The sequence below is a fragment of the Typopeltis vanoorti genome, chromosome 19 (genome assembly GCF_054136105.1).
Source record: "Typopeltis vanoorti isolate ZY-2024b chromosome 19, IOZ_Tvanoo_1.0, whole genome shotgun sequence".
Taxonomy (NCBI): Eukaryota; Metazoa; Arthropoda; class Arachnida; order Uropygi; family Thelyphonidae; genus Typopeltis; species Typopeltis vanoorti.
Window position 1 is genome coordinate 38,095,219 of NC_143567.1, and position 24,635 is coordinate 38,119,853.

Here is a 24,635-nt window from a genome sequence, read left to right on the forward strand (position 1 = left end):
GTGTGCATGCTCGTCGAGAAGTTCGACGTGTGATTGACAGCTGACAGAAAGCGTTCGGTATCGAAGCAACAAGAGAGTAAACAAGAGTGTGTTCAGAGAGATAATAAGAACACAAGCCGGCAGATATTTAGATTTGGAGGAAATTGAGTTTTTTTATATGACAGTCGGAGGAAAATTAATAGTATATTCCGAAAAAGGAATCGTGGAACTATGGAGTTTCAAAGTGGAATAAGTATTGGTAAATAAAAGGGAAATATTGCTATAGACGTTTTAAAAGGAATATTGGAGGAAACGCTAATTGAAAGATTAGTAGTAGATTCCAAAAAGGGAATCGTAGAACTGTGAGTTTTTTAAAGTGGAAGAGTTAAGACTGTCAATAAGCATTAGTAAATAAAAGAAGAAATTGCTATTTACGTTCTAAAGGAATGTTCATAGAAACACTAATTGGGAAGTTTCATCTGTCTTAAGGATGCCGAATCTAACTATTATTTCTACTAAAAAGAGATAGAATTGATTTAGGAAGAATTAACGTGTGCTACACGAGCGATGAGAAAGGATCATAAAGTCATATATCTTCGAAAAAGAGCCTCGACAGAGAAAGAAACTGGCTATGAACATTTTGTCATTGTGAAAACAAAGTGTTTAGTCTAGTCTTAAGTTTATTTTTAAAAGGCCTTGGATCCAATTAAATTTGTAGTTATGTAATATTGTTTGAAGTGTGTGTGTGTGTGTGTGTGTGTGTGTGTGTGTGTGTGTGTGTGTGTGTGTGTGTGTGTGTGTGTGTGTGTGTGTGTGTGTATTGTTTTTATTTTATTAAATGTGTTTATTTTGTATTTTGGTCTTGAGTCGGTGATTTTTTGGATTCTGAAAGAAATAGTAAAAATGAGGTGTTTTTTTGACCTCATTTTTACTATTAATTTTACTATGCAATATAGGTCACTCAGAATTAAAAAAATAATTATTAGAAAGATTAAATAAAATAAATAAAAATCCTATATTTAAACAATTAAAAATCTCTTTATGACAGGTATGATAACATCCTCTATATAAACATCTTTCTTTTTACAATGCCAATGCCATATAACAAGTCAAGTGTTTATAGCCAGTTTAAATTTGAGATATATGAGGCTTCCAAGTCAATGCAACTGTGTCCAGGTGAAATGGTTGCGAGAAGAGAGCTGACAGAGTTTGAAAGAGGCGTTGTGATAGGATGGCATCCTATCACAATGCCTCTTTCAAACTTTCTCTAATTATTATTGCCTGAATAGTTATGTAAAAGAATGTAACCTGTTTTGTCTTTTTTTTTCCATAATAATTATGTCAGCATAGTTAGTAGTTCTCTAATTTTTCTGCTTGTTCCATTTCTTTTCCATTCATAATGCTTCTTACATTGATGGTGTGTATCCTGAATTCTACTAATGTTGAGTTTAAGTTTGTTCCATTTGTCTGAATTATCATTTGCTCTGACTTTAGACACCATTTTACACACCAACCATTTTATATTTTGTGCAGTGATATTTAAAGACACTTGACAAAAATTAAAGTTGACCTATCTTTTGGCAAATTGTTGATAAATTGGGCCATTCCAGGTCAATAATCAGTGATACCACACTGAGATGGAAGCACAGAAAGTCAATTGCAAGTGCTACCTGTAGTGGAGGTAGCACTTGCCGAATGTGACCATTAGGAGCTACGAAGGATAATATGTAAAACCGCCATTCAATGGCCAACACGTTGAATAAGGAGTTCTGGGCATCAACACAAATCTGCACAAAAGCATTCAGAAATGAGGTCCAACAACATGAGTTTCCATGGGAGGATTGCAACAGTAGGACATGGTAGGATGCTCCATGTTACCCAAACCAACATGCAGCATCGTCTTCAGTAGTGGAAACTGTATACAGTGGGACAGGGGAAGCTTAGAAAGTTGCATTATGGAGCGACAAATCATGCTATATCCTTTACTGAGCAGATGGATGGATGGGTGTAGGTGTGGGGGATGTCCAGTGAACATCTCTTACCAGGTGTGTAACTCCAACCGTAAAATTCAATAAATATATGAGCATTCTGGACAATGCAATGCTTCCTAATTTGTGGCATTTCTATGAAACTGACCATTGTCTCTTTCAGCAAAACAATGCACTGTATCATAAGGCTGCTGCTGTAACTACATGGGTTGTTTACATGAACATCACTACACTTGACTGATCTCCACCTTATTGAACATCTGTGAGATGAATTGGGATGTTGGATGAAGTCAAGAGACATCTCCACAACAGTCCAGGGCCTCATTACAATCAATGGGAAATTAGGACCATTCTTCCTGTAGGCAGGAAGAGTGGTCCAAATTTCCCATTTGCTGAAGTCATCACAGCAAAAGGAAGTCCTACACCTTATTAGGGTGGGGGTGCCGTGGCTGTTTGTTCCTCACACTATGGTGTCCATTAACTTCTTTCCAAGCAGTGTGTATAAGAAAGAAATTCTCACAACTTCCACTATGCTAAAAGATTAATGTAATCTCCCTATCCAACATTACAAGTGTAGACAAAAGCAACACAAGAATAAGAGTGATGACTGCTGCCATCTGTATTCCTAATCCTAGTTAATTTTACTGTATGAATATAATAAGGGGTCTAATAACAGGAACACCACTAGAAATTGACAACTGAACATTAAGTTGGAAGTTATAGTCAGTTCAAATTCACTGAAGATTATGTGAAGGTTTTCTCTCAGTTATCTAGCTTTGATCCTTTAACAACCTGCATTTTCATAGATGAAGAAACGAGAATCATATAGCACATTTTCATTTATCTGATTGCTGTCAAAAAAAAAAAAAAAAATGAGAGAATTTTCATATGAAACAAAGTTGAAAGGACTTTTTTCACATGACTAAATAATACAGAATTGCTGACAAAGGGTGTATGTGAGAGCATGTCTTAAAGTTTGTTTAAGCTGTCCTGGAATTCCATTCTACAATATTCTATGAATTTTTACCCTTCTTTGTGTAACTGTGTAAATACACTTGCCATTGCCTTTTATTATTATTATTATTTTTTAAAATCTCACCTTGTTCTCTAAGAAGAATTCTGTTAATTAAAACTGACTGAGATTGAGTATAGAGAATGGAAAGCACTTTTTGTTGTTGTAATTTACACTGCTACATTAAACTGTGAAAAAGTTGCATTTTACAACGAAAAGTGCAAATATTAAATATTTAAAATGTTTAATTTTACAGAGAGTTGATTAAATGTTTGTCAACCCACATTAAATTTCAAAGTATTTAAAAGTGGTATATCAATTAAATATTTGTTGAACTGAATGGTGAAGTGAATAATGACCCTATTCAATAAATTTTCAAATTTTGTGAAAGTCCTTAGGTGGTAATGGTTTCTTCATCACTTCGTATGAGACCACTGCCCCCACTGAAAAAAAAAATAATGAAAAAATACCATTTTAGTCTCCTGAGCAAGGTTCTCTTATCTAATAATACCACCCATAATAATAAATGCACAATAAGTTTATGTCCACAAACCATTAATGGAATTCACATTAAAAAATGAATAAATAAAATAAATGCACGTATGTATATTGTTTTTCACTAAGAGTAAGGTGTTTGCTTATGATCATTATAAAAGCTAACAAGTGCTGCATTTCAGTAGTGATTTATGAATATCACAGATGCAGTTACTGACAAATGCGCAGAACATGAGGTTTTCTTTTTCTTTAAACAAACACTGTGTAATTTGAATTCATTTAATTCAAGTGTTAAAGATACCAAGTAATTTTATAACCTTGGTTTTAATCCTTTTTCCCAAGTAAGCAAACAGACAAGTAAGTCAAGTTTGCAACTGAACGTGGTTCAAGACTTATGGTGGTGGTGCAACACCAAGGCAACTCGTGGTAAAGATGGATTAAGTTCTGATCACTTTCCTTAGTATTTCCCATAAATGTAAAACACATCTAGGAGATGTATGAGGTTATACATTATGGATGGGGATCACTACCCAGACCATTTTCAACCTTTATTGAGGTCTCATCTGTGAGTAGGCAGACCCTGAAATGCCAAGGTTTAAGTAATACAGAGCTTATCAATTTTACCTATGCAAGTTGCCACAAGGTGCTTTGACCTTATTAATTAAGAATCTCCAGATGAGAGAAAGATGTGAAAAGTTTTTTTAACTTGGGTATATGTTAAAGATACCAAGTAATTTTATAACCTTAGTTTTAATCCTTTTTCCCAAGTAAGCAAACAGACAAGTAAGTCAAGTTTGTGCCTGAACGTGGTTCAAGACTTATGGTGGTGGTGGTGCAACACCACCTTTTTACCCAAGTTAAAAAAACTTCTCATATCTTTCTCTCATCCGGAGATTCTTAATTAATAAGGTCAAAGCACTTTGTGGCAACTTGCATAGGTAAAATTGATAAGCTCTGTATTACTTAAACCTCGGCATTTCAGGGTCTGCCTACTCACTGATGAGACCTAAATAAAGATTGAAACCGGGCTGGGTAGTGATCCCCCCACCCATAATTTATAACATCATACATCTCCTAGGAGATGTGTTTTACATTTATAGGAAATACTAAGGAAAGTGATCAGAACTTAATCCATCTTTACCACGAGTTGCCTTGATGTTGCACCACCAAGAGTTGCCTTTGTGTTGCTGCACCACCACCACAAGTCTTGAGCCATGTTCAGGAGCAAACTTGACTTACTTGTCTGTTTGCTTACTTGGGAAAAAGGATTAAAACCAAGGTTATAATATTACTTGGTATCTTTAACATATATTTTACCCAAGGTAAAAAAACTTTTCACATCATTTAATTCAAAGCTGATAATTTTGTTACCTTCAGTTAAACTGGATGCTTATGGGATTTAATTCAGACTGCTTCTCCTGTAAATAGGTGCAGTTTCAATTTCTGTTTGTTTTTCCTCCATTGTTCAACACACCAACCATTTTATATTTTGTGCAGTGATATTTAAAGACACTTGACAAAAATTAAAGCAAGAGATAAAAATATTTCTTAAGTTATTTCAGTTTAAGTTAATTTCTTAATTAGTATCTTCATTTCAAAAGTAAAATTTTCCTTGCCATTGGAACAATTAATTAGGGACAAACATGAAAAAAACAAAACAGTGTCACTTGAAAGTTCTTGGTGAGATATTTGAAAACAGGAATGAAATTCACAGCTGCCTACAATATTTCCCTATTTAATTTTTTTTTTTCTTTTGATCCTATCATTATCATCATCATCAAATTCCTGCCATGTATACCCCCAAGGGGTGTACAGGATATGATAGTGCTACATGAAAAATTTACATCATTACTAACTTCCTATCTGCAATTTTCCTCCAGATCAGACTGTTACTTGTCAAGACTCCAATATTATCAGATCTTATATAGGGTGTCCCAAAATTCACGCAAGATTTAAATTTAGTGCCATTTGTGCGATAAAGTGTTGCCAACGAGAAAAAAAGATAGCGTGACAGCGGACAGTTCAGGGTTATTAAAAATGGAGTGCTACACGAAAGAACAACACATTTTCATTGTTAAGCAATATTTTAAAAATAATGAAGGTTTGGCAGCTACAGTTCACAATTTTCGTACAAAATATGGTCAGAATAGTGATTTAACTTCATCAACTGTGAAAAGATTAATTAAAAAATTCAAGGAAACTGGATCAATTAGTGATCTTATACACTCTTGCCGTCCTTCAACAAGTCGTTCAACAGAAAACATCGAAGCAGTTCGTGAGAGTGTTGCTGAGAGTCCAGGAACATCAATTCGGCACCGTGGTCTTGAATTGGGCATTTCGAGAAGCTCTCTACAGTGTATTCTCACGAAAGATTTGCATCTTTATGCTTACAAAGTTCAATTGACTCAAGAACTGAAGCTTACTGACCACACACAGCAAAGAGAGTTCGTTGAATGGATTATGAAACAACAAGTGAGTGCTTATTTTTCGAACAAAATCATCTTCAGCGATGGGGCTCATTTTCATCTTGATGGCTTCGTTAATCGATAAAACCGTCGCATTTGGGGTTCAGAAAATCCACGAGTGATTGTTGAGAATCAAATGCATCCACAACGTGTCACTGTTTGGTGCGGATTTTGGGCTGGAGGCATCATTGGTCCATTCTTCTTCAAAAATGTGGCTGGTAAGGCAATAACAGTTAATGGTGCTCGCTATTGCGACATGATAATCCAGTTTTTTGTGCCTAAATTGCAAGATATGGATGTAGACGACATGTGGTTTCAACAAGACGGTGCCACATGCCATACAGCCCGAGAAACAATTCAATTACTGCACGAGTCATTTCTGGTCGTGTAATTTCCCGTTTTGGTGATCAGAATTGGCCGCCCAGATTGTGTGACTTAACGCCGTTGGACTTTTTTCTTTGGGGTTTTTTGAAGTCTAAGGTTTATACCAACAAGCCCACGACCACCCATGCCTAGAAGGAGGAAATTGAGCACTGTATCAACGAAATTCAGCCACATTTATGCAAAACGGTCATGGAAAATTTCAACAAAAGAGTGCGTATGTGCCAGCAAAGCCATGGAGGCCATTTACCCGATATGCTATTCCATGCATAACCCTATACTGTATACTTTATGAATCAATAAGAAATTACAATTTTTAATTAAAAACCGTGTTTTCCATCAAAATTACTTCTTGCGTGAATTTTGAGACACCCTGTATTTCTGTTGTCAAAGGCACTTTGTACCGTATGAATCCACCTATATCTTGGTTTTCCTTCAGGTCGTTTTCCTGCCAACCTGGCAGAGAACACTAGTTTTGCCAATCTTTCCTCGCACATTCTGTTTAAATGACCATACCACCTGAGATTAGCTCTACTAACGCATTACTGGATGCTGACAATGTCAAGTTCTTTCCTAATATCCTTGTTTTAATATAATATTGCCATTGATGCCATCTGTTCATGCCTCTAATCTTTCTCAGGATTCTCATATCTGTGGTCTCCAGTCTTTGGTCAAGTGTTTTACTTCTGACCCAGCTCTCAGATCCATAAGTTAAAACTGGTTTAAACACCGTCTTGTATACAGCTAATTTAGTGTTCCGACTAATTTCTCTCTTATTCCATATGAATTTATTCAATTTGTATGTATTGGTATAGTAGGAAGTCAATTTATTCATTTTACTTCCTACCATACCAGCTTTGTTGATTCCATTGTCTATTTCCATATTTAATTTACCATCTTCACTAAAAATCGTGCATGTAGCTGAAATGTTTTACTTGTTCCACAGGTTCTCCATTCACAACGCATTTGATATTTTCAATGCTTCTGCTTTTTTCATTGTCTTTTTATTGCTGATCTTCATACCATATCTATTACAATAGTTATTCAATTTAGTCAAGGATTCTTGCAGACACATAGCGGATTTATTGATAAGCATAACATCTTCCGCATAAAGCAAAAAAGCTGACATTAACATCTCCAATTCTGATATCATGTTTAATACCACTTTCCTTCATAATGTGATCCATATAGATAATGAATAACAGAGGGGATAATGTACATCCTTGTCTCGCACCAGATTTAACATTAAACCATCTTCCTGTACTTCCATCAATTCTAACTGCTGACTTACAACTCAAATAAAGACAAAGTATTGCTTGATATAATGCCCAATTGACACCATATAACTGTAGTGTATTGAATAGCTTCTCTCTTGGCACTTTATCATATGCCTTTTCCAGATCTACAAAACTCAAATAGAGATCTTTGTCATATTCCCATGATTTCTCCACTATTTGTCGTAAAGTGAAGATTTGATCCTGACAGCCTCTATTTGGCCGTAAACCAGCTTGTTCTTCACCAAGCTTTTCTTCTACAATTCTTCTCAACTGTTTCTCAAGTATACTTGCAGAAATCTTACCAGGAATACTCAGTAGGGAAATACCTCTGTAATTCTCATATTCAGTTTTATTTCCCTTTTTATATATGGGTACTATGAGAGCTCTACTCCAATCATCGGGAATTCGTCCCTCTGTCCAGGCCTTCTGAACTATGCAGTGCAGCCACTGCACGACTTTTATACCACCGTACTTCAGCATTTCTGGTCAAATATCATCTACTTCTGCTGCCTTTCCACATTTTAAGCCTTTGATGGCTTTTTTTTACCTCAAGTATGGATATGTATTCCTGACTGTATGCCTGTTGAGTGTTTGTTTCATTTAGTAATTTCTCAATGAAACAAGGATATCTTTTTCTCCCGTTTTCGTGTCACCTTTATCATCCTGAACTCCTTTTACAGTACTCTTTCTTCCATTTCTAAGCTTCTTCAACAGCCTCCAAAATATTTTATCACCTTCTTGATATTTATTTTCTATGTTCTTGCCAAAGTGCTCCCATGACTTTTGTTTAGGTAGTTTTACACAGTGTTTAGCTTTCTTACATTTGTCTCCGTATTCTCTAAGAGCCCAAGGTGACTTATTTGCCAGGAACTTTTAATAAGCTTTCTTCTTTTTCTTCACTGCCTCTTTAACTTCCTGTGTCCACCATGGAGTTTTGATTTTTCTATCCTTGCAGACAACCTCACCACATGCCTCTCTGGCTGAATCAATCAAGGTTTTCTTCAAGGCTTGCCACTGAATCTCTAAATTTTGATTCCTGTTCTCAAACTCTTTCATTTTCTTTTCAATAATCTTTCTGTATTTTAGTCTGCGGTTCACATCTGAGAGTTGCTCAACTTTAATTCACTTTAAAACTTTATTATATGTTATTCTTTTCCATATGAAATTCAATTTTATCCTGCTCAAGGCTAAATAGTGTTTACTTCCAATTTCAAATCCTCTGTACACTCTGGTGTCCTGCACAAGGGAGAAAACATCGTTATCAACAATAACATAGTTAATGAGATTTTTCTTATTTCTTGTCTCTTCTCTCTATGTGAATTTGTGCACATTTTTATGTTGGAACATGGTGTTAGTAATAACCAGTCCATGTCCTGAGCAGAAATCCAACAAATATTTGCCATTATTATTAGCTTTACTCTTTTCTCCAAATTTTCCCAATATATTTTTGTATGTCTGACAATCATTTCCTACTCTGCTATTTAGATCCCCAACAAGGACCAACTTTTCCTTTTTCATTGTGTCAGATGCTTTCTCTAAATCCTCAAAAAGTTCCTCCACTTCTACCTTAGTAAAACCTTCTGTGGGACAATAGGCACATATAAGTCTCAAGTCCTATCATTATTGCTGTTATTATTATGTGGATCCAGGGCCGGATTTAGACTTGCTGAGGCCCTTAGCTATACAAAATCCAGAGGCCCCCTAATGTTTTAAATTACATCTGCTAGTCTCAGAAAAATTTAAAATATATACGCCTTTTAATATATAAAAATATATTGTCTTTTAATATATAAAAATATATTGTCTTTTAATATTTATTAAAAAAATAATAAAGTATGCGTTTACAAAATCACAGAAATAATTATATAATTAAAGGGTTTTAAAAACAACAAATAAGGCTCAAAAAAAAAAGAAGACAAAATATCTCAATCACTTTTACAATGCACACAAAATTATTTTAATGTTATATTTTGTATATTTAAAATTATTTAGAAATTATCATCGTGATATGTCTGACTTCATTTGAGTGATTTTTCTAGGCATTTTTTTAATCAATTTTTATATTTTTTTTGTTTTTTTATTTGAGGCCCCGGCAGATTGCGAGGCCCTAAACTGCAGCTTTTTTTTAGCTTATACGTAAATCTGGCACTGTGTGGATCAAAGACAGGCTTGTCCAATGATTTATTTAGGTATTTTAAATGTTTTGATATAATGGATAGATAACGCTATCAAGGCCAACAAGTATGGGATTCAGGGAATACTGTTACTATACATTTCAGTTAAGCTGTATCTATGAATGAATTGTGGACCATAAAAGAGACATTTCTGATATATGCCCTAGAGGGGGTTTTCAGGCTGCTATAAAAGCACCACACAATTAAGTTTACATTACTAATCTTCTATGAACAATTTTCCTCCAAATTAGTCTATTACTTGTCAGCATTTCAATATTTTCATATTTAACATTTTGTTCTTCTAAGGGACTATGACTGAATCAATCCACCTGGACACTGGTCTTCCTCTGGGTCTCTTCCCTGCCATCTTTGCAAAAACCCGTTTTGCTAACCCTTCCTCTCCTATTCTGTTTAAGTGACCATACCTTAAATTAGCCCTACTCACCCATTCTTGAATGCAAATAATGTTAAATTCCTTTGTAATGTCTTCATATTTAGTATGATTCTTCTTCCTTTTCCCTCTTTTACCTTGCAGTGTTAAGGGTTTTCTATTCATTTACCCACAACCGCACTCAAGGATAACGTGGTTAGCCCTATGATTCCTGGTGTATCCTATGCCTGTAGAGGTGTTGAGTTCTCAAGGCCGGTTTGCCTGCTTGTAGGACGGAAAACCCCCAGATAAACTGAGGAGAAAACCCTGCAGTCCATGCCCAAGACTGGCTAACTTGGCTATGTCTGAGAATCCTAAGCTCTCATTTCAATGATGGGAATCAAACTGGACACTCCTTTCCCAGGCATATGTTTGCAAGGCACATAGCCACTCGGCTAACCACACAGACTAATATGATTCTGTCATTGATGCCATCTGTTTAGGCCCCTTATTTTTCTAAGAACTCTCACATCTGTGGTCTCCAATCTTTGATCAAGTGCTTTATTTCTAACTCAACTCTTGAGATCCATAAGTTAAAACTGGTTTAAGCACTGTCTTGTATACTGCTAGTTTAGTGTTCTGGCTAATTCTCTCTTATTCTATATAAATTGCCAAATGGTGTGCCACCCTTTTTTAATAAATTACTCTGGATTTAGAGAAAGATGTTGTAGAAAAAAAAATAAACTTTCAACATCTTTCTCTAAATCCAGAGTAATGTATTAAAAAAGGGTGGCACACCATTTGGCAACTCCTATAGGCAGAGATGACCTGCTAATGCTTCTGACTGGTATCTCCACTTGAGCCTGGCTCCCACTGAAGAGACCTCAATAAAGGTCGAAACTAGTCTGGGTTGTGGCCCTTCCCTTAATGCATAACATTAGACATATCTGCAAGGAGATGTGTTTTGCATTATAGGAGATACTGAGATAGGAGTGTTGGTAGCTTGCTCTACCTTTGCAAGGAGTGCCCTGGTGTTGTGCCACCTTACCCCAGTCCTGAAGATACTTTCAGGCGCAAACTTTGTTTGCTCACACTTGGATAAAGGATTAAACTAAATTTATTGAACTCTAACCAAGTGAAAAATAAACTTTCAACAATGTACTAATAATGAAGGTATATGGAGAATACAGTAGCATGACAGGTAAAAAATGATACTGCCAGGATTAGTTGAAGAGTGCATGCATGTGATTATATATATATAACATGTATAATTAAACAATATAGTTTAATTATACATATAATTATACATATAATATAATTCCCCTCGATTTCAAGACATAGAGAGTCCACCGTGGTTGTGATTTGGGTGATGCCAAAGTACTTTGGAACTTTCTTTAAAGAGACACTTATATTTATGGGAAGAAATTACAAATTTGTAAATTACTATTCAGATGTTCCCATAAATATGAGCATCTCTTTAAAGAAAGTACTTCGTCATCACCCGAATCTACCTTAATGATGGACTCCAAGCCAAAAATCCTGGAAATTAAGAACTACACTGTTATTAAGAACAATACTGTTAATGTAGATAAATCTTTTATTCTTTTTTATTTTATTTATTTATTTTTTATAACACACACACTTCAACTAATAGTTTTTTACCTAGTTGTCTTGCAGCTGCATATAAGGAGAGATTCCATTCTCTATATACATTGTTTACTACCTTGATTTCAAACTATTTTATACTGAACACTGATCCACAATACGTGAATTGAAATATTTGTAATTAATCCAACTAAATGAAATATTTTTAACTGTGTCTATGTGTTACTCATTTAGAATGAAAAATGCTCAGTTATCTATTAATAAACGTATTAATCTATCATATTCATACAGACTAGGACAGAGACTAATCGCAATGTTATACTGAACAGACTGTTCACTATATACGCTAGGATACTTTTTATCTGTCTAGGTAGTAATCCTATTTTGATTATTTTGCAATGTGCTCAGATATTTTTTTCTTGCCAAAAAACTCCTGGTTTACTAACCTTTCTACTCCAATTCTGTTTAGACGATTACGGGGTGGTCTGAAAAGTTTTCGGCCTCGACCATAGATACCAACACTATCAGCAAATGAGATTTTTTTCTAATTTGGTGTATGTCATAAGCATCGATGTGAAATTGCAAGTCATTCTATCAAGTAGTTTGTTTTATACAGCTGTCTGAAGCAAAAGTGTGCATTTATCCCTTGAAAGGGATAAGATTGAGTACTGTGCGGTTATAAAATTCTTTGTAAAAGAAGGTTTAACGGCAAAAAAAAAATTCATTCACAGTTCACAAAAGTTTATTGGCACTCTTCTCCTTCATTTTCGACAATTAAGAAATGGCCTACCGAGTTTAAATGTGGCATACCAGCCTTGAAGATGATCACGTGAAGGACGTCCAAAAAAGTGTAACAACACCAGAAATCATTGATCAAGTGCACGATATGGTATTGGATGACCGGTCAAAGTGCACAAAATTGCTGAGACTATAGGCATTTCAAAAAACGTGTAAGGTATATTTTGCAGAATTGCATATGAAAAAGCTTTGCGAAAGATGGGTGCCACACTTGCTCACAGCAGATCAAAAACACATTCACATGAAAATCTCTAAACAGTGCTTGGAGCGTTTTAACAAGAATAAAACTGATTTCGTGCTTCGATTTATTACTATGGATGAGACTTGAATTCACCATTACACACCAGAATCCAAACAGCAGTCAAAACAGTAGACAGAAGCCAGTTCCATCAGCAGGAAGGTCATGGCATTGGTGTTTTGAGATGCTAAAGGCATTTTGTTTATTAATTATCTTGAAAAGGGTAAAACAATAGCCGGGGAATATTATTCCGATCTTTTAACCAGACTAGACGAAAAAATTCGTGAGAAAAGACACAGTTTGCAGAAGAAAAAAATCATCTTTCATCAGGACAATGCACCTGCCAACAAAAGTGTTTTGGCAATGGGAAAATTAAGGGATCTGTACTATGAATTGTTAGAACATCCACCCTATTCCCCAGCTTTGGCTCCCTCTGACTTCTATCTCTTCCCAAAACTAAAACTCTTCCTCGCTAGACAGCGTTTTTCTTCGAATCAAAGGGTAGGGGATAATGGCGCTGGAGCATCACTGGAATAAATGTATTAGTATTAAGGGAGATTATGTTGAAAAATAAAAATTATTTTGAAATTATAAATTCGTTTTTTCATTGTTAGACTGAGAACTTTTCAGACTACCCTCGTATGTTAGTTCTGCTCACATTCTTGAATGCTAACAATTTCACATTCCTTTATAATATCTTTCTTTTTAATATCATCATCATCACACGTATCAAGGATTTAGGCCTAGAATGGCATGTTCCGGCCTTAGAAGTCATCGTTGAATCGTTTAAGAAAACATCCTGGCTTGTACTTTAAGGCTTGTTTTGGTAATCTTTCTGTTTTCATTCTTTGAACGTGTTCCATCCATTTAAGTTTATATTTTTTAATTTTTTCTATTACTGGTTCCTGGTTTAATTCTTTCATAATTTCTTATAAACTTCATTTCTGCTGTTATTAATCTTTGTTTTTCTTTTTGTTTTATTGTCCAGATTTCGCTTCCATACATTAAGACTGGTAGGGCTAATGTATTGTATACTTTTTAGTCTGGTTTGTTTTTGAACTAGGTTTGGTTTAAATATAGAGTTAATTAGACCTGTTATTTTAAAATATTTTGCAATTTTTACATTTATATCTTTTTCATATGTGATCATACATCCTAGGTAGTTAAATGAATTCACCTGTTCTAAGTTCTTGTTATCTATTACTATTTTAGTTCATGCTGGATCTTGTCCTTTAAATGCCATAGTTTTTGATTTTTCTGTTGATATTATCATACCATAATCTTTGGCTATCTCCTTTAGATCTAAAATGGCTTTCTGTAAGTTATCTTCAGAATTTGTAATTATTATTTGGTCGTCGGCAAAAAGGAGGGCGTTTAAGTTCACTGTAGGAGAAAGTTTAATTCCTTGATGTAAATTTTTATTCCATTTTATTATTATTTCATTTAAGTAAATATTAAAAAGAGTTGCTGAGAGGGGACATCCCTGTCGAACCCCTTGGTTTATCTCTCTCGTATATGATAGCTCGTGATTTAATCTTGATTATATTTGTATTTGATTATTTTCATATATACTTGTGACAGCTTTTAGGATATTATTTGGTATTTGTCTTTCTTTTAATATGTTAAATAATGTGTTTTTTTAACTTTGTCAAATGCTTTTTCAAAGTCAATAAATGCAATATGTGTTTCTAAATTGTATTCTCTTCTTTTCTCTATTATTAATTTTAGGCAAAAGGCCGGGTCTATACACGATCGTCCATTTCTAAATCCATTCTGTACTTCTAAAATAAAGTTTTCGGAATATTTCATTAGTTTGCTATTTAAGATTCTGCTATATATTTTGTAACAGGAATTTAGTGTACTGATACCTCTATAGTTTTTAGGGTCATCTCTATTACGTTTTTTAAAGATAGGAATCACAATTGCTTTTTTCCATTCTATTGGGGGGGGGGGATACCAGTTGAATAAATTTTATTCAAAAATAATAAGAGTCTTTCTTTGAATCTTGTTCCTGCATATATATATATTTCTAAACCTAGCTTATCTTCTCCAGGTGATTTTCCATTTCTTGTTTCTTTCAGGCTGATTTCTAATTCTTCCTTAGTTATTTCCTTTTTATTAATTGTTCGCCAGTTGTCTTTTTTAAAATATTTGTCTGTCCACAATTCTGTGTAGTAATTTAGAAATTCTATTAATTTCAATTCGGTGTTTAATTTTATGTTTCTTTGGTATCTGCATTTAAATGTTTCAAAATCTTATATACATTGGGTCTTATTTTATATAAATCATGTTCTAAATTAAAAACAAATTTGTTCCATGATTCTCTCTGTCTTTTCCTGACTTCTCTTTTAGCTATGGCTCTTATTCTATTATATTCTATTTCATCTTCTAATCTTTTACTGCTTAACCATTTGTGATAGGCTTTTGATTATTTTGATTATTTTTTTGATTGTATCATCTCAGATCTTCAGTTTTTTCTTTTTATTGAATATTTTGGTCTTTCCTAAGCTTTCATTTACTGCTGCATTTAGTATCGTCTTTATATTAAGCCATTCTATTTCTATTTCTTCATTTTGTTTCATTTTATCTAGACATTGATTAATTCTTTGTTCATATAGCCATTGTAGATTTGTGTCATTCAATAGTCTAGTTTAATAAACAAATGTTTCAAATTTTCTTTCTGTTCTTGTTACTTGTAGCCATTTAAGTGGTAACCTTAATTTTATTTTAACAAGGAAGTGGTCCTTTTTAATATGATTCTGTCAATGCCATCTTTTTACTCTCCTGATTTTTCTCAGACCACCAATACCCATGATAGTCTTTGATCAACTGTTCTGTTTCTAAATCAACTTTTAGATACATAACTTAAACTATATTTCGTTTGTAATTTTTAAAAATTGTGCATAAATAGCTTAAATGTTTCACTTACACGAGTATGCCAATGAAAATGCGGTTGATGTTTTCCATGTTACTATTAACTTTCAGATTTTTTTCTTATGACCGCAACTTCACTAGGGTGTCCCCCTTTGGCTGAATCTATCACTCAGTCTAATAGTCTCCAAGATTTGATCGTTGTTTTCAAATTCCTTGAATATCTGAGTCTACAGCTAACCTCAAAAAACTAATTAATTGATTATTTTTAAAACTTTTGTACTTATTTCAAATCTGCACCTTTCAAGTGAGCATGAAGATACTGCTATTAACAAGAACATTTCTTGTATCTTTTCTCTATGTGAATTTGTGCACGTATATGATGGATCCATATAATATGCAATGACATGTCAATATCCTGAAAAGAAATGCAGCAGGTATTCATTATTATTATTACTTTGCTATGTTCTCCAAATTTTCATGAAACATTTCTATATGCATGGGATTCAATTTCTTACACTGCTGTTTAGATGTCTATCAAGAACTGGCTTTTCCGTTTATCAGATAGGAACTCTAATGACTCAAAAAATTCTCTCCACTTTTTCTTTGGCATAACCTTCTGTGAGAACAATAGGCACAAATAAGTTTTATTGTCCAATTCCACATTATGAAATATGCCCAAACACAACTCTACTTGAAAGTACCTGCAAATTAAGAATCTTCACATTTAGTGTTGAATACTATAGCCACTACTTCCTTTCTATCATTAATGGCCAAATATATTATCTTATAGTCATTATCCAATTTTCTTTATCTCAGTAAAACCAGAGTTATGTAAAGATAGTAATTCTCTAATTCTTCTACTGGTTTCACTTATTTTCGCATGGATACTTCTTATGGTGAGGATTCCTATCGTCAATTCTGCTCAAATTAAGTTTTGTTCAGCTCCAGTAATTGATTTATCTATTCAGGATTCCCTGAGGAAACTGGGCAAAGTAAGAATCCACAATGCAGTAGATTCTTACTTAGTGAATTCATATATGAACAATGCATTCCCTTTGATGTTATTTTTAATAAGGATAAAAACTTAAATATTGGCACTTAAGTATTTATTTATTTATTAAGTGTTATTCATTTTACGTAATTAGTATTAGCAAGAAGTATAAAATTTTTCATTAAAAGATAATTATTAGTACACAACAATACAGTAATTTAACAACCTATGCATATTATCATTTACCTTGACCTTTGTTTTGAAGATCCACTTCCATTGATAGGCAGAAACACTCAACACGAAGTTTTCTATTTTCCTCTCGAAGTTTCTGTAGCTCTGCCATCTGTAAAATTTATTAATCCACATATTAATCATGTATGAAGAATACAAACCATTTTTCTAGTCAGTTTTAAATCACTTGCTAGTTATAATTTTTCCTTATACAAGAAATATGAGTTTTTATTTAAAAGTGCTCAATTTTTATGAAACACCAGAATTATTACTATCATCCACTAGGCTTCCAGTAATTTTTGTGGAGGATGGAATATCCTATAGTACAATATAGCTTCCTTTTCCATGATAAAATATCATCTTCTTTGAAGAAAATTCATATTTGTGATAATTTTAATGGACCAACAGCAGTAGTTGCTAACATGATGTGGGGGAGCAGGGCTAGCAATCCTGTCTCAACCAAAACCTCACATTATCCTATGACAACACTATGGCATGGTGATTCAGTACCACCACATAAGCACTAGCTCAGCTGGAGAATGCTCTCTACAGGGATAACAATAGTGTGTGTGTGTGTGTGAGTGTGTGTGTGTTATACACGAAGAGAATCCGGCAGGTGGATGAACTGGCATATCCCAATAAATGGCAGTTAACTCTATCCAAGTACTGGTTACTGCTGCAACCGTAACAGAGGATTTGCAAGTCAGTTACACTATTCTACAAAATAGTTTCATGGATTTGATATCGAAGCTTAAAATTAATACTATTGAATTTGGGGGAGTTAATGAGGCTGACCGATAACCACAGGAGATGAGTAAAAAGTTGGCTTGGTCCTCAAGAAGACATTTTCACATCTCAACCGTAAACATCATAACACTGCAAAATTGGTAAGTTGAGACTATTCAAAGAGGAACCAAAACACTTTAGATGGAATGGCATTGGAATTTCAAGGACACATTGGATGGACAAAGTTATGTAGACCTAAGTGAAGGAAGATGTGAAATACTACTCTGGAAGAAGAGATTAGCAGCATAAAGGAGTTACAATTATAATCAGAAAATATCTCATATATCATTGATACAAGGCCCATCTCTTCAAGAATCCTGTCTATCTGATTTAATGCAAAAGAAAAGAACTGTTACATTAAAATTATGCAAGTGTATGCACCAGATCATTCTCATGAAGAAATAGAATATACAAAATTTTTAGAACTACAAGATGATATCCTGATAATCTTAGGAAATTTTAATGCAAAAGATGGATGATTTTCACATCCTTATGCAGATATTATGGGAAAATTTGGAATAGGAAAAATAAATGGCCTGTTTATCATCAATGCAATGTTTTATCATTGGGAAAGTAATAAATATACCTGGACTTAACCCTAACAACCAAATAGCAGTGAATAAAAAAATACTAGCCACCAAGACAATTAAAAACCCAGCATACAAGTATCAGTATAGTAAACTGATTATAGGGAAACTTGGAATAATAAGAGAAACAGACATAAGAAATTGCTGGAAGTGAAGTAAAAAAAGAATTGTTTGACACAGCAGCAAAGACCCTTGGTTACTCCAAAAAGATTAACAATAAATGGATGACAGGAGACATTTTGGAATGAGTAGAGAAGAGAGAGAGAAAAAAACAAGTTATCAGTAAAAAAAAATCCCTAAAAACAGAATCTATTATAAATTACTCAAGCAACAAGTAGTCAGAAAATGCAGAAAAAGAAAGACCCAGTAGCTGAGAGGAAAAGCAGAAGAATGCAAAGATACACTTGGAAAAAAAAAAAAAAAAAAAAAAAAAAAAAAAAAAAAAAAAAACGACACTATAGCTTTGTACAAAACAATAAATCAAATTGCAAAGAGCTACTCTTCTTACCCCATTACTATTCTTAATGGAGACAAGGTGACAGGAAACCCGACAAAAATAGAAACAATCTGGACAAAACACTTTTCACAATTACTCAAAAATAAGAATCTCTCCATCAGGTCCATCATACCAACAAACTAGATCAAACAGAAGCTAAATCAAAAATTCTAGAAAACAATAAAATCAATGAAGAAAGAAAAAGCACCTGGACCGGACAGCATCCGAGAACTCTGGAAGAGAAGAGGAGAGGGGGAGTATACAATATCTTTATTATTTATACAACCTAATATTAGAAAAGAGGAAATTCCTGAGGACTCAATAAAATCACCCCAATACATAAAAAAGGAGATAAAAGAAAATGTGACAACTATAGACCCATATTATTGCTGAGCCATGCTTACAAATATTAGAATAACTCAAAACAGAATAAAGAAAGAGTATGAAGACTAGTAGATTTGACTCGAGAAAAGCAAAAATGTCTTGCTTTTAGTCTTTAAGCAAGCTTTTGATTCAGTATATAGAAATGTTGCATAAAAAAAAAAAAAAAAAAAGGAATGAAAGCATATCTAATCAGTATAACCAGAAAGTGCTATAAAGACACACAGGCAAAACGAAATTCAGGAATACTAAGACATTTAACCCCATTACAGATGGGAGTTATGCAGGGCTGCCCACTCTCTCTCTCTCTCACTCACACACACAAACACAACTTGGAGATAAATCCCGTAAGACAAAAATTAAGGTAATAAGCAGAGTGAAAAAAATATGTCAATATTACAATAAATAATAAAAGGATAGAACAAGTGGACAGTTTCAATTATCTCAGGTCATTAATCACTGAAGATCTAAGTTCCATGAAAAACTATCAAGCACATAAAAACTACAAAGGAAGATCTGAATATTATTTATCATGTTTGCGTACAGTCTGCTTTCCCCTGTAAGGTTTGAAATCCTAAAGTTATCCAATTTGCACTTCGCAAAGCATAAGTTTACCCCATACTTTGCTCTCTTCTGGGGAATATACTGCTTTTACATTTCAGTCAGCTTTTGAATGGGATAAGGCTTTCATTAACATCTCTCTCTCAGGAATGTACAGTGATCTAAATTTCTGACAAATTTTCCTCAGAAAATCATAAATTTTGTTGAGGACTGGGCAAGGATATGTTGCCTGATCATATTCCTCATTATTCTGAAAACAAATATTCGCAGCGAGACGGAATTGTTTTTCAGTCATAAATCACAAAACATTGGCATGTTCAGAATCCATTCTTGTAGACCAACACACTTTGAGAGTAGGCTTTTTCACGATACTTGACACAATTAAGAGTGCTACAAATGTATGTAGCATGCTGATATCTATTAGGCTCAAAAGTGTACTGCAAGCCAAACAACATCAACTTGCTGATGTTGTTGGCAAGCATAAAGGTAAGTCTGTTCCACTATGAAGGAAAGAATATCATCATCTAGAAATAGATAATGATATTCTATTTGTCAGGAATAGAATCATAAAACGTTGCTGTGTCAAAACATTCAGTAGTTCCTGGTATGCATTTAGTGATGGCAAAATTGCTATCTTCACAGCTAGAAAAATTTCCCTCATCAACATTAGCAGTGTAACAGCTGATAAAAGGCAAAGGCTGAAATTTTCTGCATCTCCAGAACTTTTCTTTTTTTTATCCCATACTCCATACTTTGCTTTCTTTAGGGAAATGTATTGCTTAAACTTCAATTTGCTTTTGAACGGCATAAGGTGCAGCGCAGCATTTATACATGAATTTTGTTTGTATGAGGTGAAAAATAGAAAAGTTGGATCCTTCGTCTCTCAAATAGCTCTTACTCTACTGATGTTGATGAGGGAAATTTTTCTAGCTAGAAAGATAGCAATTTTGTGTGTAGTTTAGACATGTCTTCATCCAGACAAAGGGTGATTGTCACTAAATGGGAAAGTATCAGTACAGTAAACCCTTGCCAAGCGTGGATTTGCAGAACGCGATTTTGCACATACGCATTATCTTAATTGTTTCCATTTAATTTGTCCAACGCTAGAATTTCATTCATACGCGGTACGCTGCAGAGTGTCGGCCGGAAACCCAGCTTGGCGCTGCCCGCTAGCTGAGTGACCCAGCCCGAGTTGCGATCATTTCACTCACGTTAGCAGAGCTGTAATCACATATTTATCAGTGTTTATCCTCTTCTCCTTTTGCATTTGAATTTCTTTTAATTTCAAAAATTCAATATGACATCTAAGAGGAAGAATGAAGATGATAAAGCAGCAAAAAGACGCAAAGTTTTGACATTATCTCAGAAAATTGAAATTTTTAGATAAGTTGAAAAATGGTACAAGTGTTTCATCGCTTGCAAGAGAACTAGCTATAAACAAATCAAGCATAAGAACAATACGGGAGGATGAAGAAAAGATTCGGTCTAGTGTCAAAGCTTCAGGTGATACTTCGGCAAAGGTTGCTCAAGTTTCAAGAAAAATTTCGGCAATTGGAAAAGATGGAAAAAATATTAATAGCTTGGATTGACAATCAAGTAAATGAAAAAGGCTCAGTTGTGGATGGTGTTGCTATTTGAAACAAAGCTTTAGATTTGTTTTCTTTCATTTTAAATAAAGATGGCCAATCATCAGAGAAAATTTACTTTCAAGCAAGCAAAGGTTGGCTTGAAAACTTTAAGCGTCATTTTAATTTGCACAAAGTAAAGCTTCAGGGAGAAGCTGGCTCTGCAGATAAAGAAGCAGCAGAGAAATTCAAACCCCAATTTTTGAAATTCATTGAAGAGAGGGGTTATGTTCTGCAACAAGTTTTCAATGCGGATGAGACAGGCCTATTTTATAAGCGAATGGGACAACGAACCTACATCACAAAGAGACAAAAGGTTTCCTCAGGTTTTAAAGCTTTTAAGGATAGACTCACTTTGCTTTTTTATGGAAATGCATCAGGCAACTTCAAGTGCAAGCCTCTGCTCATTTATCAATCTAAAACGCCTCGTGCATTGCAGGGAAAAAATTTTGAGCAATTGCCCATTGTGTGGAAGTGGAATAGAAAAGCTTGGGTAACAAAAGCCCTCTTTAATAACTGGTTTGAAAATTCATTCGTTATAGAAGTCAAACATTACTTAGAACAGCAAAATCTGTGCTTTAAAGTTTTCCTAATTCTCGATAATGCTCCAGGACACGATGCTGAAGCCCTCACAACATTGCATCCAAATGTAGAGGTTTTATTCCTCCCACCTAACACTACTTCCTTAATACAACCAATGGATCAAGGGATCATAAAAACATTCAGTCTATTATGTCAGGCATGTTTACACCTCTGCAAATAAATCACTAGACGAAGGAAAGCATGACATGCTAATGGCATTTTGGAAGCGATTCAACATACGCCACTGCATACAAATGATTCAACTTGCATGGGAACAAGTGAATTCATCAACATTGAATGCTTGCTGGCATCAGCTATGGCCAGAAGTTGTCAACAATTTTAAAGGATTTCCATTGATTGAAAATGAAGCCAAAGAAATCGTACAAATTGCAAAAGCAATTGGTGGCGAAGGATTTTCAGATATGGAAGAAGGAGAAGTCAAAGAATTAATCGAGAATGACGATAGAGAAATGACGAATGAAGAATTGGATGATCTTGTAACACCAGCCGAGTGAAAGCAGCGATGGTGAAGAAGAAGATAAAGCGCCTTTAACTTACAAGAAGTTAAACGAATTATTAAAAAAGCCATAGGAACTGTCTGATTTTGCAATGGAGATTGACCCAAATGAAGAAAAAAGAGGACACTTTATGAAAGGCATTGAAAAACTCTGCGCTCCTTACCGCGAAACTTTTAAAGAGTTGCGTCAGTCATTGTCCCAAGCAAAAATCACCAGCTTTTTAAAAAAATAATTGCATCATGTACCTACTTATTAAGCAGTAATAAAAATCCTTTCAATTAACATTTGTTTCATTTCCACCTTTTAATTACAACAATATTTAGGTTAGTTTAAATTATACATACATACTTTCTTAATTTGAACTATACCTAACCCATTTTTTCCCATAGAAAGTTAACTTTGCAGAACGATTTTGCCGTGCACGCAATGTATTAATGACGTAACCCCCGCATTCAGCAAGGGTTGACTGTACTTCGAAACTGACACTACTGCTGATGCTACTACTTGCCATCTCAGAAATGAATTGTGTTTTAGATATACTTGCTAATATTCCTTTCTGCTCGAGTAACAGGCTGTAAGCTGATGAAAATTATTGAGAATGTGAAGAAAGAACACATCCAGTAGACACGCTAAAAGGTCCCTAACAATAGTCAAATACACACAGACTTTTTTTTATTTATTTATTTACACCTTTCTGATTGATTTACAGATATTCAAAACATTGTATTCTAATATTGCTTTTGTAAGATGACACTGTTTTTTAAACATTAATTTCCCCAATATCACATAATTTAATGATTTATAATTATCAGGAAATAATATAAATGAGAAAATATACAAAATTTGCTCATTTATAATAATCAATTTCGGTATTGGAATATTAAGTTATCTGGTGCAGTTACTTTGGGAAAATAACGAATTCAAACAAAAAGAAAGTGCACACATGTTACCTAGCAGTATTTGTTTGTGATAGTTTTTTTTTTTTTTGGGGGGGGGGGGAGCGAGCCATCAAAGGCGAAATACAATTTTAATTCTATTATGAAATTTTTGGAAATAAAATTTCATTTTAACACATTCACCTATAAATGTTTCGAATGATAAACATAGGGAAAGTATCGCTACTTCAAAACTGCCACATAACATCAAAATTTGCAAAAAATATGTACATAACAGTTGACTTCATCACTGCCGTTTATTTCGATTTCTAGCGATTGATTAGGGGAAACCAAGAAAGTTGCAAGCACAAAGAACTACAGATTACGTTATAAAGATTATACATTATGTGATATGATTCAAGATTTACATATGATTCTCTATAAAGAAATATTGTAAAAGAGCAAACCTTCATGCAATCTGTGAACTAACTTTGAACTAAGATTATGAATAAAAAATAAAGACAACTTAATTTGGATTTTCATGAATTTATAAAATAATTGTTTGACAAAAATAATTATCTTGAATCAAGTTCTGGGAGAATAAAATGTATCGGCAACTAAGATAGTTAGAAAGAAAAAAAAAATTGATAGTGACATTGTTCTTCCAAAGTGATACAATATTAAGTGAAAAAATATGAAAGGATCTCTTATTTTGCACTGCCATTAAAAACTATAATTATACGATAAAACCTGTAGGAAAAATAAATGTAGCTTGTATTTGATCTAATATAACTTAGATTCAGTTACTGAGCAAATGGCAAGAAACTGCCTTTCTAGCAATAGGTAACTGAGCGTAGCTACATACGCTGAACGTAGCAAGGTAATCTGGTTAAGTGTTCTCATCAGCATGAAGGATTATTGCACCTTCTAATGGATATGACAGTCAAATGCACTTCTTATCCATGTTCTTTCAACAGGTGGTCTGAATCGTATTCAGGATTTGCTGGACGTATATATACGCCCTGGCTGGTTGGGAGGTTAAAGCACATATTGCTAAACCAACTTTGCTCTTCAGAGATTACAGTCACTTTGGAAGGACAATAAACTACAAGCTAGCTACAAGACTACCTCACCGATACCCTTGTTAACTCTGTCTTACTATACAGATGTGAGGTTTGGACATTGCTATAGGAAGATGAGAAAAGATTATTCGCCTTCAAGATGAAGTGCTAGCGAAAACTTTTGAAGATACCGTATAGAGCACACATAACAAATGATGGAGTTAGAAGAAAAATCCGTTCCATTGCTAGTAGATAAGACAATATCATCACTAAAAATACATCAGA

At 34.1% G+C, this 24,635-nt stretch overlaps 1 protein-coding gene across 1 annotated transcript in view; it reads right to left on the bottom strand.

Moving 5' to 3' along the window:
- Tab2 (TAK1-associated binding protein 2) overlaps positions 1 to 24,635 on the bottom strand; it is a 171,439-nt gene that overhangs the window by 80,769 nt on the left and 66,035 nt on the right. The window contains exon 5 of the mRNA XM_090409209.1: positions 16,894 to 16,990. Coding sequence (XP_090265335.1) covers positions 16,894 to 16,990 — 97 coding nt within the window. The remainder of the gene's footprint in view (positions 1 to 16,893; positions 16,991 to 24,635) is intronic.